Source organism: Ochlerotatus camptorhynchus, unplaced genomic scaffold (genome assembly GCF_037179485.1).
Source record: "Ochlerotatus camptorhynchus isolate MF236.1 unplaced genomic scaffold, CSIRO-AGI_Acam_v1.1 ptg000078l, whole genome shotgun sequence".
Lineage (NCBI taxonomy): Eukaryota > Metazoa > Arthropoda > Insecta > Diptera > Culicidae > Ochlerotatus > Ochlerotatus camptorhynchus.
The window spans coordinates 341,545-357,043 of NW_027040568.1; the positions used below are offsets into that span (position 1 = coordinate 341,545).

The window sequence follows — 15,499 nt, forward strand, 5'->3', positions numbered from 1 at the left end:
CAAGTGGAGAAAAGTGTTTGTGTGGGCATTCCTCGACATGCTTGCGTCATCATCTCCTCTTGCTGGGAGGAGTGGGTATACCAATACAGTGAAACGAGAAGCAATACGATGACGTCAGCCTCCGTTGAACGTGGGAATCGCAAATAAATGCTTTCAGTTGTTGTGACGACAAGATGATGCGGTGATGGGAGTGAGTTTGGTGAGTAGTAGTTATGCTGGTTCGGAAAGCATGGCCAGACATCATGGAATGGAGTGAGACAGTTAGGTATACCTACTTGCAACAGAGCGCGGTAGGTCGTCCCAATGCCGTGTGATTTAAGTGTGGAAGATATGAAGAGCTATTTGAAAAGCTTGCAAATTATGTTATCAAAAGTAGAAGACTTCCACTTAGTGTTCTTGATTTCAAAAGAATGGATGTATGGTTTCAAAAAATCTGTTTTGCTGGAAAGATTGGCGAGAGATGGAAACTGGATGGAATTAATTAAATCCCATAATCACAGGATTACCTTTGCTGGCCGATTCATTGATTAGATTAGATTTAGTTGAGACTGGTTGAGACGTTTTCCTTATTCTGCGAGTTGTGTGACTCTCTGTCACCTTACTAGGGTAAACACACTATAAGCCACACCATAGCACACACAGGAACACATTACACTAACGTATCGTATGCATTGTTGACTCCTAAGAAATTCAAACTACATTACGGTGAAGGGACGTTAGGCCGAATTGATCATGAGGATATCCTTTGTAACAGCGGCGCAGGTGGTGTAGCGGTAAGCGTGATTGCCTCTCACACCAAATGGCCTGGGTTCAATCCCCGATTTTCTGAGGCATACAATCTCTGATCACGCCTTCCCGGTCCTTGAGTTGATGGGTTGGTCCAGGTGTGGAAGCTGCCTCCCTGGCGTTGGTAGCATTGTTACTCAGTACGGAAAACAAATCAAGGAAAATTAAAAAATTCTTTGCAACAATTTTCAGCACTCACGAGTATTTTCCAATTCCAATATCTCTGTCTGCGAACTTTTTTTTAGATTCTGAATGTATAAGAAAGTATAAAAATCGTATAGGGTAGGTGTAACAGTTAAATATGACTGTATGTTTTTAAAATAGGAACGTATAGCCACGACTGGTACCTCTTCCCTAAGTACTTAGAAAATAAAAATTGAACCAAAAACTCTTATTATTTATGTTTTTTAAATATTTTTCTATATAATATTCTAAGGAAAAATGAGAAACCCAAACTTAGTAGCAATGTTTAGTTCACCTACTTTACTGAGCACCAATGCTACCGACGATAACTTTTAAAGATATTGTAATAAAAAATATGTTAAATCTTCTGCGTTGAAAATTAAATATGATTATCTTGGGAGTAGAAAATGCTTCAAGAACTTTGAATTAAAAAAAAATCACCATCTCACATAAAGCAGTTTTTTACTTATGAGATTGTTGACTATGTTGAAGTGGCTTTCATGGCGTTCAGATTTGAAAAGCAGTTTTCATCAATTTCGTAATAATAAATAATAAAAAATAAAAAATAAAAGATTTAAGTAAACTAAAGGAGAAAAATCTATTCAACTCTCTAATAAGGAAGGTTCCGATTCAACACAATGTAGTTTCATTTTTTATACCTGTGATCTTGACTTTGATACCTAGGGGAAGAGTACTTAAGGGGGTTAGATTTTGATAAGTTCTTTAGTGGGAATGACACTGATGAAGACTGCACATTGTAGTCGAAATACGTATCTGTCATGGATACCAAAATTAATTAAGTTGAATAAAATGGAAGATAACCTTTTTTTTTTTGCTGTTTTATGAAATAATTGTTTTAAATTTTCGTATTAATAGTGTAATAATGTATGTGTATGCTAGCTATGATGATTGAAGAGTATTTCAAAAACGAAGAAGAATACTAATTTAGTTACAGTTTGTTTAACTTTAAGGCGACCAAAGGAAGATTTTTCGGACACGTTCAAGGGAACCTAAGAAAAGCTAAGGCAGGCTTCTTCAAAGAAGTTTAGAGAACTTAAAACAAGATTAGGGAACTTTAGAAAAAGCTATATAAGCCTTCAATAAATAATCAAATGACCTTAGAAGACGTCAGTAAACCTCAGAGAAACTCGAGAAAATTTCAAGAAATTTGAGAACCTCAAAGATGTTCAGAGAACCATTATAATAATGCTGAGATCTTCATAGAACTCATCTATAATATTTGCAAAACTTCCACTCTCAGTTCCATTAACTATAAATAATGAGCCAACTTTTTTATGAAATTCTGAAGTTGACTTGCACTGCAATGTTATACAGTCATCCCAGTATGGGTCTATCAGTGCTACGTGTTAATCGAATGGAAGTGATCCATGATTGTGGGTGATCCATAATACTGGGGTGACTGTAGCATGCACAAAAGAAATCTACATGTTTTTGTTCTTCTTCTTCTTGTTCGCATTTCAAGCTTATTGCTTAGCGTATTAGCTTATTGCGTGCTCTCAACTTAGTGTTCTAAATGCACTTCCACAGTTATTAATTGAGAGCTTTCGATGCCAATACCAATGCATGAATTTGTATATTGTGTGGAAAGCACAATGGTACTCTTTGCCCAGGGAAGTCGAGAAAATTTCCAACCCGAAAGATTCCCTCGACCGGACCGGGAGTCGAACCCACCACCTCCGGCTTGGTAATAGCGTGCCTTTACTGACTAGGTTATGAGGCCCCTACATATTTTTGTAGTGTACTCAATTCTGTTTTATCGCTATCTTTTTTCGCCTCTATTATTGATCGTGTGATCTAAAATTACAGCCAAATTTAATGCAACTGGATTAAAAAATCACATTTTTTTTGTGAATAAATTGTTTGAATTGAAAATGTTGCACCAATCCTACATGAGAGTAATATCGATGAAATGAAAATCGCGTAAAACTAGAATTGAATGTTTTAAATTCTTTACTCATTTTCAGAACAGACAGAACCGTTTTTGAAACTTGTATTGTTGCGTTTGCTGCTAAAATTTTAGTTAACAAGAACATGCTTATTTTTTCAGTGGCGTCGGTTGTACCAGCTCTCAAAACGTGAACAAATTTCAAAATATTGCTCGCAATGGATAAATATCAGTAAAACTAGAAGATTATATGCATTTTGCAATCGATTTGAATATAGATATTTCTAGATACGCTGCATACGTTTTTAAAGTTGGTGCACAGGTAAAAAGTGAGGTTACGTGACTCCAATGATTTTTTTTAAATTGTAATGTGCCACTCGATTGTTCAAATTTTAAACGTTCCTTTTTTGGCATGTGATGCAACTAAATAGACTGAGGTCCGTTTTTACGGTGTGAATGAAATGCGACCAAATTGATTAAGAACATTTTTACATGCCAATATATTTTCAATTGACACACATAAATTTGAAGTCTACCTCATACCTAGTGACAAAATACGTTCATCCATTTCGGATTGAACCTTCCCTTCCTTTCGTCGCCGCCAACAATTACTTTGTATATTTTTTATTCCCAATCAAAACAACTTGAATCAGCCGACGAACTCGTGGTCGTGATAGAAAGCTTTTAATCCGTCACGTCGGTGACATTCCGAATGAATGCAAAATCATATTGAGTTCAACATTTGTTTTCCTCATTACGAGCTGCCCCTCCTTATCTGGCGATGAACAGCAAATAATCGAACGAGGATCGATTTTGCTGATAAGAGCAAACGTATTAAGGGTCTTTCATTGGTCGCGACTATCGGGATAGGTCTTCAATTTTTTTTCTTTTGAGCAAATCCAACTAAAAGCACTATAGTGACGCAAATCAATGTGTGCTCTCGGTGACACAACAGCTCAAGGGACGAGATAAGTACTTTGTTTGAGTAATTTTCCAATGCAAGTTTCGTAAACAATCGCGCACGTTACTCTTGTAATAGGACAGTACATTTCCACTGTCATTATAACACACCCACAAAAACCGTTCCCCACGGATGATGACGACCGACGAATCAGAATGTTTTGATTATTTGGATCTTGACTTGAAGGGAAAGGTAAATTTGTCACACATCATTAAGTGCGCAAAATAGCGACCAAATGGGACCGTTACTATCCTAGGCGGGGGCGCGGGTGTGGATGTCGTGTGTCCTTTATGATGTTGCTCATTTTATATTTGTGCGAGGCATTTCAAATCCGTGCAACGGACAATTGGTTGAAGAATGAGGCGGCTAATTTTTTGTAATTTAAGTCGTTGTTTTTATTTCGTGGAAAATGACAAATTGTTTCTTGGTAATGCTTACTTACTTACTTAAGTGTCCTGAGCGCCATCCCTGGCGCAAAGGGCCAACGTGAAAGATCTCCATCCTGGGCGATTGTTTGCTTTCGCCTTGACCTGGGCCCAGGTCAAATTCCGGTCGACTTGCTTAATCTCCTTGTTTAGGCTTCGCCGCCATGAGCCCCTGGGTCTGCCTCTGCTGCGATGTCCGGCTGGATTCCAATCCAGCGCTTGTTTGCAGATTTCATTTCCGCTCTTCCGTAGAGTGTGGCCAACCCACCTCCACTTACGTTCCCGAATTTCTGTCGATATCGGCTTCTGGTGACACCGTCGATGGAGCTCGGCATTCGAAATCCAGTTGTGAGGCCACCAAGCACGAATTATATACCGCAGGCATCGGTTGATGAACACCTGCAGCTTCTGTGTGATCTCCGCTGATACGCACCATGTTTCGCTAGCGTACAGCAGTACAGATTTCACGTTAGAGTTGAAAATTCGGATCTTCGTGCGGAGACTAATCTGATTTGACTTCCAGATGTTTCGTAAACTCGCAAAAGCAGCCCTTGCCTTCTTGATCCGTGCACCTATGTCACTCTTGGTTCCGCCGTCCGACGCTATCTGGCTGCCAAGATATTGGAAACTTTCAACCTTCTCCACTTCCTGACCAGCTACCGTAAAATTGGATGGATTTCCCGTGTTGATATCCAACGATTTAGTCTTGCTGACGTTGATGTTGAGACCTGCCGCTGAGGAGCGTTCGGCGAGATCGTCGAGCTTACTCTGCATGTCAGAACGCCGTTGTGATACTAAAGCAACGTCATCCGCCAAATCTAGGTCGTTTAGATGCTCCATTGTAATAGGCTGCCAGAGCAACCCACGGTTCGGCACACGGTCGATCGCACCAACCATTATCTCGTCGATTACGATGAGGAACAGTAGCGGTGATAGAATACATCCTTGCCTCACTCCAGCGACTACCCGAATAGGGTCAGATAGGGCTCCGTTGTGCAGCACCCTGCACGTGAAAGCCTCATACTGAGCTTCGATGAGGTTGACGATTCTATCCGGAACTCCCTTGCGCCTTAGGGCGCCCCACAGGTTTTCGTGGTTGAGTCGGTCGAAAGCTTTTTCGTAGTCAATGAAAACCAAGTAAAGGGACTCTTGGAATTCGTTGACCTGCTCCAAGATTATGCGGAGCGAGACAATATGGTCCACACAGGATCTTCCAGCACGGAATCCCGCCTGCTGCCGTCGGAGAGTCGCGTCGATCTTCTCCTGTATCCGGTTGAGGATAACTTTGCATAGAACTTTGAGAACACAACACAGTAACATAATGCCACGCCAGTTATCGCATACAGTTGGGTCCCCCTTCTTTGGGACCTTCACTAAGACGCCCTGCATCCAGTCAGCCGGAAAAGTCGCGGTGTCCCAGATATTGCAGAATAGTTGATGCAACATTTGTGCAGATAGCATGGGGTCAGCTTTGAGCATCTCTGCTGATATGCGATCGACCCCGGGAGCCTTGTTGGATTTCATGGTTCGGATAGCAGCTTCGATCTCCGGTAGGGATGGCGCCTCAGAATTGACGCGAGTGATGCGTCGCACTCTTGGCGGTTCATGCCGAGATGTTGATGGCTGGTTGACCGACGAAACTTGTAGAAGCTGTTCGAAGTGTTCAAACCAGCGTTTCAGCTGATCAGTGGGGTCGGTGAGCAACTGACCAGTCGCGTCCTTCACTGGCATCCTAGGATTCATCCTTGCTCCACTCAGGCGTCGTGAGATATCGTAGAGGAGACGGATATCGCCTGTTGCTGCGGCTTTCTCACCTTCATCGGCTAGGGAGTCCACCCACGCTCGCTTATCCCGCCTACACGAGCGCTTCACTTCCTTCTCGAGAGCCGAATACAGTTGGCGGGCCTGGTTCTTCGCTCCTCTGGTTCTCGCCCGCTCTATCGCGGCTTTTGCATTTCTCCGCTCCTCTATCTTCCTCCAGGTGTCATCCGTGATCCACTCCTTTCTCTGAGCGCGCAGCTCGCCCAGGTTGTTTTCACTCGTTTCAGTAAAGGCATCCTTGATCGCCGTCCATTGCTCTTCTACGCTGCCACCATCAGGAATATCCGCAGCTCTGGTCTCCAGTTCCTCGACGAATGACCTTTTTACTGCTGGATCTTCCAATCGGCGTGTGTTGAATCGCCGTCCGAGCCGCTCCTCCCGCCGCTGGACCCGCGCGATACGAAGGCGGATCTCTCCAACGAGGAGATGGTGGTCAGACGCGATGTCGGCACTGCGTTTGTTCCGAACGTCAAGAAGGCTCCTTCTCCATTTTCGGCTGATGCAGATGTGGTCGATTTGATTTTCGGTATGTCCATCACGGGAAACCCACGTGACTTTGTGCACTGTTCGATGGGGGAAGAGCGAACCCCCGATCACCATGTCGTTATTGCCACAAAACTCTGCCAACAGCTCACCGTTTTCGCTCATTTCGCCAAGACCATGGCGCCCCAAGACACGCTCATAATCCGTGTTGTCGGAGCCGATCTTCGCATTGAAGTCGCCGATGTAGATCTTGATGTCACCTCTCGGAATTTTATCCACGACTGCATTCAGTTGACTGTAAAAGTTCTCTTTGTCCTGTAACTCGGCAGCATCGGTTGGCGCATAACATTGGATTATGGTTAGGTTACGAACCCGCGTTCTGAATCTGGCAACGATTATCCTCTCATTGATAGGTTCCCACTTGATGAGCGCCGCATTTGCTTGGGCGCTAAGCAGGAAACCAACTCCACGGTGGCGGGGAGCGTTTTCACCTCGAATACCAGAATAGAGTAGTACCTGTCCCGACGGCAGCTTGTGTTCTCCAAAGTTTGGCCAACGGACTTCGCTTAGTCCCAGGATTTCGAGCTTCATGCGTCGAGCCTCGCTGGCGAGTTGTGCCAGCTTCCCCTGTTGGGCTAGCGTTAGTACATTCCATGTTCCAATTCTTGTCCGTTGTTTTGCGCTAAAAGTCGTTGCCGTAATATCAGTCCGTGATCTTTCTCTATTGGTTTCTGTAACAGTTGTAAAGTTTCGGGGACAGTAGGTAGTTAGCCTAAGGTCTCCTATCCGCCGTGATGGGGCTGCCATCTTGGGTATAGCTTTCGGGGATAAGCATTTCTTGTTTCAGCCGCTGGATGCCAGGCAGACGCTGTTTGAGCCGCACCTCCATGGTGGACAGACGCTCAGTTATTGTGTAGATGGGGCTGCCATCTTAGATTTAGCTGACACAATACAGCATTTCTTATTCAGCCGCTGGATGCCAGTCAGACGCTGTTTGAGCCGCACCTCCATGGTGAACAGACGCTCAGGCCGTGTAGGCCGAACCCGCTAGGGGCCCCCTTCCCTGTCAGCATATGACCAAAGCTCCCACCGGGGTTGGTTACCCGATCTTCGCTAAGGTTGCTCATATCCCAGGAGACACCACGAGGAGGTAGGGATAGGAGTTACTGGGTAAGAGGCTAATGGACCACTAATGGGGTCTATTTTATCCTTCAAGTACTCGCGGTACTGGTGGTACGCATTACCCAGTCGTTTGCCCCGCAGGCCAATGGCCAGCGGTGATGAAAAGAATATGATACTTTTACATCATCCCTTCTTGGTAATGCGGTAACACTATAAATTGTCCATGGAAAATTATTATAGGGATCCTGAATATCTGAAATTTTAGGAGCTGAAAAAAAATGTAACATTTTTTTTTCTGCTAGTATGTATTTGCATAATTGCAGAATCTTAGTCAGGTCCACAGACTTGGAAAAAATCCTGTCCTGGAGACCAAATTGTTAACATTATGGGACATGGAATAATATTTAAGATTCAGTCTGTACTGGGACTCAAAATTACAGAACATAACCTCTAAATGTTCTCTCTTTTGATTTTTAATTTTTGGATCAATTTTTCAAGAAAAAAATCGAGATCTGATATGTTTTTAAATAAGTTCTTTTTACATCAGATTTTGTCTTCATTAAACCATGAGTCGTAAAAATGTATATTTCGGCCTAACGTCGTTCGGCACAATGATCCAGCACTAATATGGTTTAATACTGGACAGTTGCCTTTTTTTACATCATTGGTTTAATGAGTGTATCTCTGGCACTACTACTACTACTATGCAGTAGCCAACAATAGCTACTTACTTTCCATAAACACTAGTTATCTTAAATTGAATCTACAAAACAATCGGACTAAAACCATTTCCACAGAAACACATCACAAACAAGCTGTTGTCGTTGCTCACTATCAAATTAACCATAGGGGGAGCGCTTGCATTCAGACAAAGTGGTCGTAAACAATCTCGTTTCATCAGACCAAACCAACCGAATGAATGCACCAAACTGCACCAGGCGAACGAGAATACGCGGCTCCGAAACTTGATTAATTAAAACCAAGTGGCTCGTTCTAAGTTACGACTTAGCTTGTCCGTAAACAACATAAACCTTCCCAGTAGCATACGCGCATATGCATGCACCCAAAGAGCATAGCATAAAACTATTTTACTCCAATTGCTGCATTCATTCCGGCACGTTGCTAGCGGGTGATGATGGAACTGGCCTAAATGTAAGCTTGACTTGCTGACCGCACTTGGAAGGCATTGCGAAAAAACCCAATATGATGGTGATGGAAAGTACCCACCGTGGAAGCTAGGTGCAATGTGGTAGTGAAAACCAAATGGTCAAATTCACAACCACCCCGAGAGCCCATTATTGACCATTTAAAGAATTGGCAACTGCCGCACACATCAAACACGAAGTGCGGACAAAGCGAATGGGCGAGCAAAACACTTTGCGATGAAACTGATGAACCAATAAGGGTGGTGGATCTTGCTTTTTCTATGGAAATATAAAAGGATGATGGGAAACGGTGGAGGGGTGGAAGAGGTCGAAGCTAAGTAACCTCGTGCGTGAGGTAGCTGATATTGGGCAGTAGTAGTCAGTGTGGTTTCTTATAGAAACGAGGTCAACTGCTGGCAGAGTGCGGCAGTAGGTCGGGTAAATTGATGAATATATGTAGTTGTTAGAATGATTGATTGCTGTTTAAAATAGTGCAAGGCATAGATATTTTACATATGCTAAAGATATTAGTAGCATTCACAAAGCGCATCGTAAACATTTTACAACCTCGTAAATGTGTAAACTCCCATTAGGGGTATTCACTGTGCGCATCGTAAACATATACACTATCGTAAAAATAGCAGGGTCAATTGGAGTGTAATGGAAGTTTACGCATTTACGAGGGTTTATACGTTTACGATGCGCTTTGTGAATACCCCTATTATATTTCGATGGACCCTGGTATTTATACGACATTATATATGCTACGACGATGTGCATAGTGTTTACCCTTATTATAATTATTACAAAATGAGCTGTTTGAAATCAATTGGGATTAAGCTGGCTTGGGCATAGAGTATCATTGATCTTGTTGCAACATACTATCAGCCATTCCATAGCAAAACCGATATAGTGGTTCTCAGAATTTAGTAAAAAATTGTAGCTATGTTCCTTATCGCAATATTAGGCCCGCGTTTTTTTCTCATTAGGGTGACCATTTCCATGTTAAGATGGTCAAAACAATCGATTATATCAAAACGTCAAATTTTATTTTTTTTAAACGCTTATGATAAAATCAATCATTTGAAATGTTTAAAATTATGGACACTTAAAAATTGCCAAAAAACGTAGAACATGAACTTTTGGTAATTTTTTTTAATAAAAGTTACCCAGAAAATAATGTTACACATCAAATCGTACTAGGAAAAGTTCAAACATTTTACCTAAAGTTTTAGTTTTACGAGTTTTGTCAGTTTTCAAGTGTCTATGGTTTTGAATATTCCAAAAGTTTTCATTGTTCATAAGCCATAGTCTAAAATCAAAAATCGGGCAAGATTTTTTTTTAGATATTTGGTTTTGTGATATTTCTTTTTTAATTTTTACTTAACATAGGGTAAATGTCGGCTTCGGCACCCATTGACTGTTTTCGGCAACCAAAATTTAAACGTTAATTTCACTATGTTTTCCCATCAACACACTTCCCTGAATGCATCCAAACGATTCTTTAGTCTTTCAGCTTCAATCTGATTGTATGTGTACGTCTGAGCAGTCCTGTTATGCCAGATTTGTATTCAAATGAAGCATACGTACTCTAAAATGCGGTTGATTTCAAGTTGCCGATAATAGAACAGCTGGTTAACACGCAGTTCTAATGGGAAGGTTGCCGAAGAAAACGAGGCTGCCGACAATAGTCACACTCACCTGAGAAGTTTGGAGCGTTGTAAAAACCCTTTCAAACAGTTTTGAAGAATTCTGTCGATTAGAATGGATAGAGAAGCAAGCAGCAGATGAATGTAAACTAACAGACACGTCATATATGTGCGTGACGTTGGGAAAATGCTAATAGAAGTGCGGACACTGCTTAGATTGACGAGAATACGTAAATTCCCCTAAATAAAAAAACACTTTTTGTTTTTTTTTAATCGCATATAAGAAATGACATTTCAGTGCAACAGTTTTTTGAAAAATTTCAGAGCCAATTTTGATCATTTTAGATGATCCCAGAAAAAAATGTGAATCATTGCTCATAACGAACAATTACGCAAAGTTTCATACAAATCAGAAAAGGTCGTTTCAAAATTTCAATTATTTTCGCTGCTCTATAATGCAAATTATGTTAGCCCAGAAAGTAACGGATTTTAAATTATAAACGAGTATTTTAATGCATTGTGCTGACAAATATTGTATTTATGATATGCACATTGTCGTCTGCTTTAGTTTTTAGGGGTAACTAAGTTAATGAATATGGTTTATTGCAACTTGAAGTTAAATTATCCAGATTACCCCAAAAATGTAAAAAGCGAAGAAAAAAGTTATAAAAGTGCAAGTTCCCATTAAATTGTGGTGGTGTCTTCGGATTAGACGGAAACTCTTACACGTTTTTAAATTCACATGCGCTTTGATGTATTCACAAGTTTACTTTGCATGGCTATAAAAAAAAAACAAAAATCTGTTAAATATATTCAATATGGTGAAATCTATAGTTTGTTTTTTTTTGAGCGTGTTTGCTTTTATTGACAAAAACATGATGCACTGACTTCTTGAAATTTCGAGGTGTTAATGCGATCAATCATAAATAAGGTTTCCAAAGCGATTCATTCGCCTTAAGTCGACGTAAATGCCATTTTGATATCCATTGACAGCAATAATTATTATAACTTTGCCACTGCAGCTGAGTCGGGATGTTGGAAAAAATGCGGGAATTTTAGAATTGAGATGAACTGGCTACTCTGTTTATACAAAATTTGTGATTATGTTTTGCTTTGCATGACATTTCGTCAAGCATTTAAATGTTTTCTACGAATCTTCCCTCTACAGTCAACATCGCTACTCCTGCCACGCTATCTATCTTCGACTATGTACTTTACCTCACCTTTCCTGGTTCAACGAGACTTCATCTGTACAATGTTAGGTCAACTAACTATTTACTATGATTTTGACCGGTTATAGCCTATTGAGCACAATATCACTCAATCCCTCTTGAAAAGCACAAACGAAAAGATGATGCTCAACTCCACTGACATCGACATCGTCCGTTAAACCATCCGGTATAATATTTCCTCCAACAAGAGCAATGTTGAACTTACTTAAAACATAATTCAATTGTTATATTCCTAAGTATCACCACAGCTGGTATATATGCCTTATTCCTTTTGCTTCGAAGGAGGAAACGGTAATTGGATGACTCAACAAACATTCGCAATTTTCCCACACCCCATCAAACAAACAAAACCTTTCCACACATCCGAACATGAATCAAACAACCGCCAAGGGGTGCAATTTTCTCATTGTCATTTTCCTTTCTCTCCTTTACTTACAGTGCATCTGGGACAAGTGCAGTTGCAATTGACAACAAGATCGAGCAAGCTATGGTAAGTCCCATTCAGTTACTCTACACTTTTTTTTTCATACTAGGGTTTTACCCATCACCATCTACAACGTCCAGCAGCATTGATTCCAGCTTCCGTCGGTTATTACGCGTTCCATCGTTTTGTGACGATTCATTATGCAACCGAGAATTATGAGGTAGCTAGCTCTCGTTTTTTTTTTTTTCAATATCGGCAGTTGCGTATATGCTGTATAATTAACTCATTACCCGCGGCGGGTGCGATGCTAGCAGTGAGATTATCCCTCGAAGCTGGTGCATTCAATTATCGTCTCAAAATGCTCTTTCGTTTCCGCTTTGAAAAGCACAAATTGATAGTGAGTCGAGTGATCTATGTGTACCAATGATGAGTGCAGGCAGTTTGAAAAAGGAAGATCAAAGCGAGTGCGTTCATCCAGCCGCCCTCTAATGGCAGTGCACTAAGCTCTAGTTGAATTAATTTGATCCGCACCTCCATAGGCGTGTGTGAGTGGGGTTTAGACGAATGAGACCCCCATTTTGTCTCGTGCAGACTGCTGCTGAGAACGTTCTTGATACGCGAATGTTCATTGGTAGCTTGTTTAACGCAACAGACCTGTCTAATAGCAGATAATTGCACCCTTCAATTAAAACCACCAGGTTGAGAACGTTGAAAGTCGAAAGTGAATGTACCCTTTAACTAAGTTCGATTATTCTAGAAGTTGGCGCTCGTTTCGCAACTGGATCAACTTACAGTTTTCATTTCACTGCTCCAGTGTAAAAAGCTGCCGGTCGATGTTCACTCGATTGTGGTTGCATTCTAAAAATATCTCAACCCACCACTCGTCCCAAACAAGGAATCTTTGACGGCTCAGAGCGCTGCCAATAATAAGTATCAGGTTGTTTTGGTCTCGCGTTGCCAAGAATGAAGAAACTGTTTTGTCCTAGCTGGTGTAGAACACACCTTATATAATATCCCACCTCCTCCGAGAGCGCTTCAATCGTCAGTCAGCCAGTCGGAGTCAGTTCAGTCAGATTTCGTCAGAGTTAATTGTATACACACTGGCACTGCTCAAAGTTATTTCGCGCCCCTTACCCTAGCAGAATACCCGCGTGTTTGCCATTCAGGGTACGTTTGAAAATGGTTGTTTTCGTCGAAACTGGTTCCATTAAATGCTACCGTCTACTAAACAACAACGCCAACGGTGGATACGATTGCTACTGAGTACTACTGGCTCACACACCGCACCGCTCGTGCTCAGTTAGCTGATGTTGAATTTTAAAGAAAACTTGGTCCGAAACGCTGTATGCCAGTTATGCTAATTTTAGTGGAATATAATCATAATGGAGAACAGCACGGTGGTGTCGGGTTTCAAACGGCCATCGCTCAGAAATAATTGCACTATCACAGACGCGAGATTGTGGGCCTAGGTACCGTTTTTGGAACACTCGGCTGGTATTTAGCCACTTGGAGGGTTTTTATTTTGTCCTAGATTTTTAATTAAAGCCGATTCCGGTGATTTGGATTGCAGATACAAATAATTGCCACCTATGTTTATGGAGCTCAAGAAATTCTATTGAGAACTTTAAATGCTATGTACTATGACTTTACTATGGGTATGACTTTGTGAAAATAATCAAATGTTCGATTATTGATGTAATTTTTACCATTCTATTGATCGTTCATTGAAGGCCTGTCGAAACCAGAGGTGGTAAATGTCATTAAAATGTTATAAGAAAAAATGTCATGACATTAGCTTCCTCTATACAATTTTTATGACGATATCTCTGCAATAAAAATGTACATTTTGCCGCATCTCCAAAGCCGTTTGTCGGGGTGAATAAAAAGGGCCGGGACAATTCAATTGGGTTTTTCATCAAATATTTGTTCAATTGTGGGAAAATGTTTCATTTATTCATCTTTTGCATGAGTATTAGAGAAAATTTAGTTATAAAATCATTTCAAAAACTTATGTTGAAAACCACACATACGAAACACAAAGGGCTCTTAAATTTTAGTACAATTGAAAATTGCACATTTCTCTATAAAATAAAGGTGATGTGATTGTGATGTGATTAGAAGCCACTACCATTGCAGGACTTGCCATAACGTACGATTCCTCTTAATGGCAAGATCAAACTATGCAACCCTACAATCTTTACTGTTCCGTTTTGCGAAAGGCCAAAATTGGAGGTGTGGACCTGTAAGCTGATGCACTTACACGATATCCACTGTAGGGATTGAGAATCTCCTTCCAACGGAACGCTCTTATTACAAGATGTAAATAGAATGCAATACACATTAAGATTTATGTCTGGTGGCTTGTTCAAAATAGGGTGCATCGAACTCACTGTAGACTGTCAGAAGATAAAATAAAATAAAGGTTTACTGAAATTATGCTTCTGGTTTGAATGTGATTTTTTTTAATGGGCTACGTTTACAATTTTTCTAATAATACTAAAAACTTATAGGATTTTGACACATTTCATAAACGAGTTTGAAGTAAACGAAATAAATATAGACCTTCCAGAGGAAACTCAGTTTCCAAACAGTTATGATTTTGATTGAAGAGACGCTTTCTTATATCTTGTACTTCCCAAAGCGTCTAACAAACTGATTAGTCCAGCTTGATTCATGTTCAACAATAATAATTGGTGACAGTGAAATGAATATTATTAATAACCCAAAGGACTGTAATTGTCAAAGGGAGATCCAACTCATTAAAGACTTTTTTTAAATGCTCAGGAAACCTAGAAAAAATAGCATATAAACCAGCTTGGTTGGCTGCACAAATTTGTAAATGGTACGGGTTCCAAACTGTTGTTAAAAAGAAGATCTGTTATTTGGAATGTTTCTCTTTCCAACAGCCCTAAGTTGTCTTCGTCACGTCCTTGCAGCTGGTGTTTGCCAAAATTTGAGCAGCAGCAAGCATGGGAAAATTCATTCACTCGCGCGAGCACCACAGAATCAAAATAGCCATCCTCGCCTACAAACAGATTGCCGAACGAGTGTAAATTTTTCCTACCAAGTGGCTCTGCAGCTCGACTTAGAACTGACAGCAGTAGAAGGAAAGAAGGATAAACTGAAAGGCAGCCGAACAATTTTCTCTAGCGAGGGAGAACCAGATTGAATGCGTAAAATCCGAATGCTAACGATTTAAATAGCCGAGTCAGATAGTTTTTGGCTCACTGATTTAAATCAGTTGAATTGGCCACAGCAGTTTTAAGTTATTTGCGTGACGCGTGACGTGTGTTACAGTATAACAGTTTTCTCGATATTAATAGCGATTCAAATGTGTCAATGTATGTTTAAAGCTAGAAAAT

At 40.8% G+C, this 15,499-nt stretch overlaps 1 protein-coding gene across 2 annotated transcripts in view; it reads left to right on the plus strand.

Annotated features, from left to right (window-relative positions):
* bun (bunched) overlaps positions 1 to 15,499 on the plus strand; it is a 334,561-nt gene that overhangs the window by 265,711 nt on the left and 53,351 nt on the right. For both annotated transcript variants that reach the window (XM_065217688.1, XM_065217691.1), the window contains one exon: positions 12,152 to 12,203. In XM_065217688.1, coding sequence (XP_065073760.1) covers positions 12,152 to 12,203 — 52 coding nt within the window. The remainder of the gene's footprint in view (positions 1 to 12,151; positions 12,204 to 15,499) is intronic.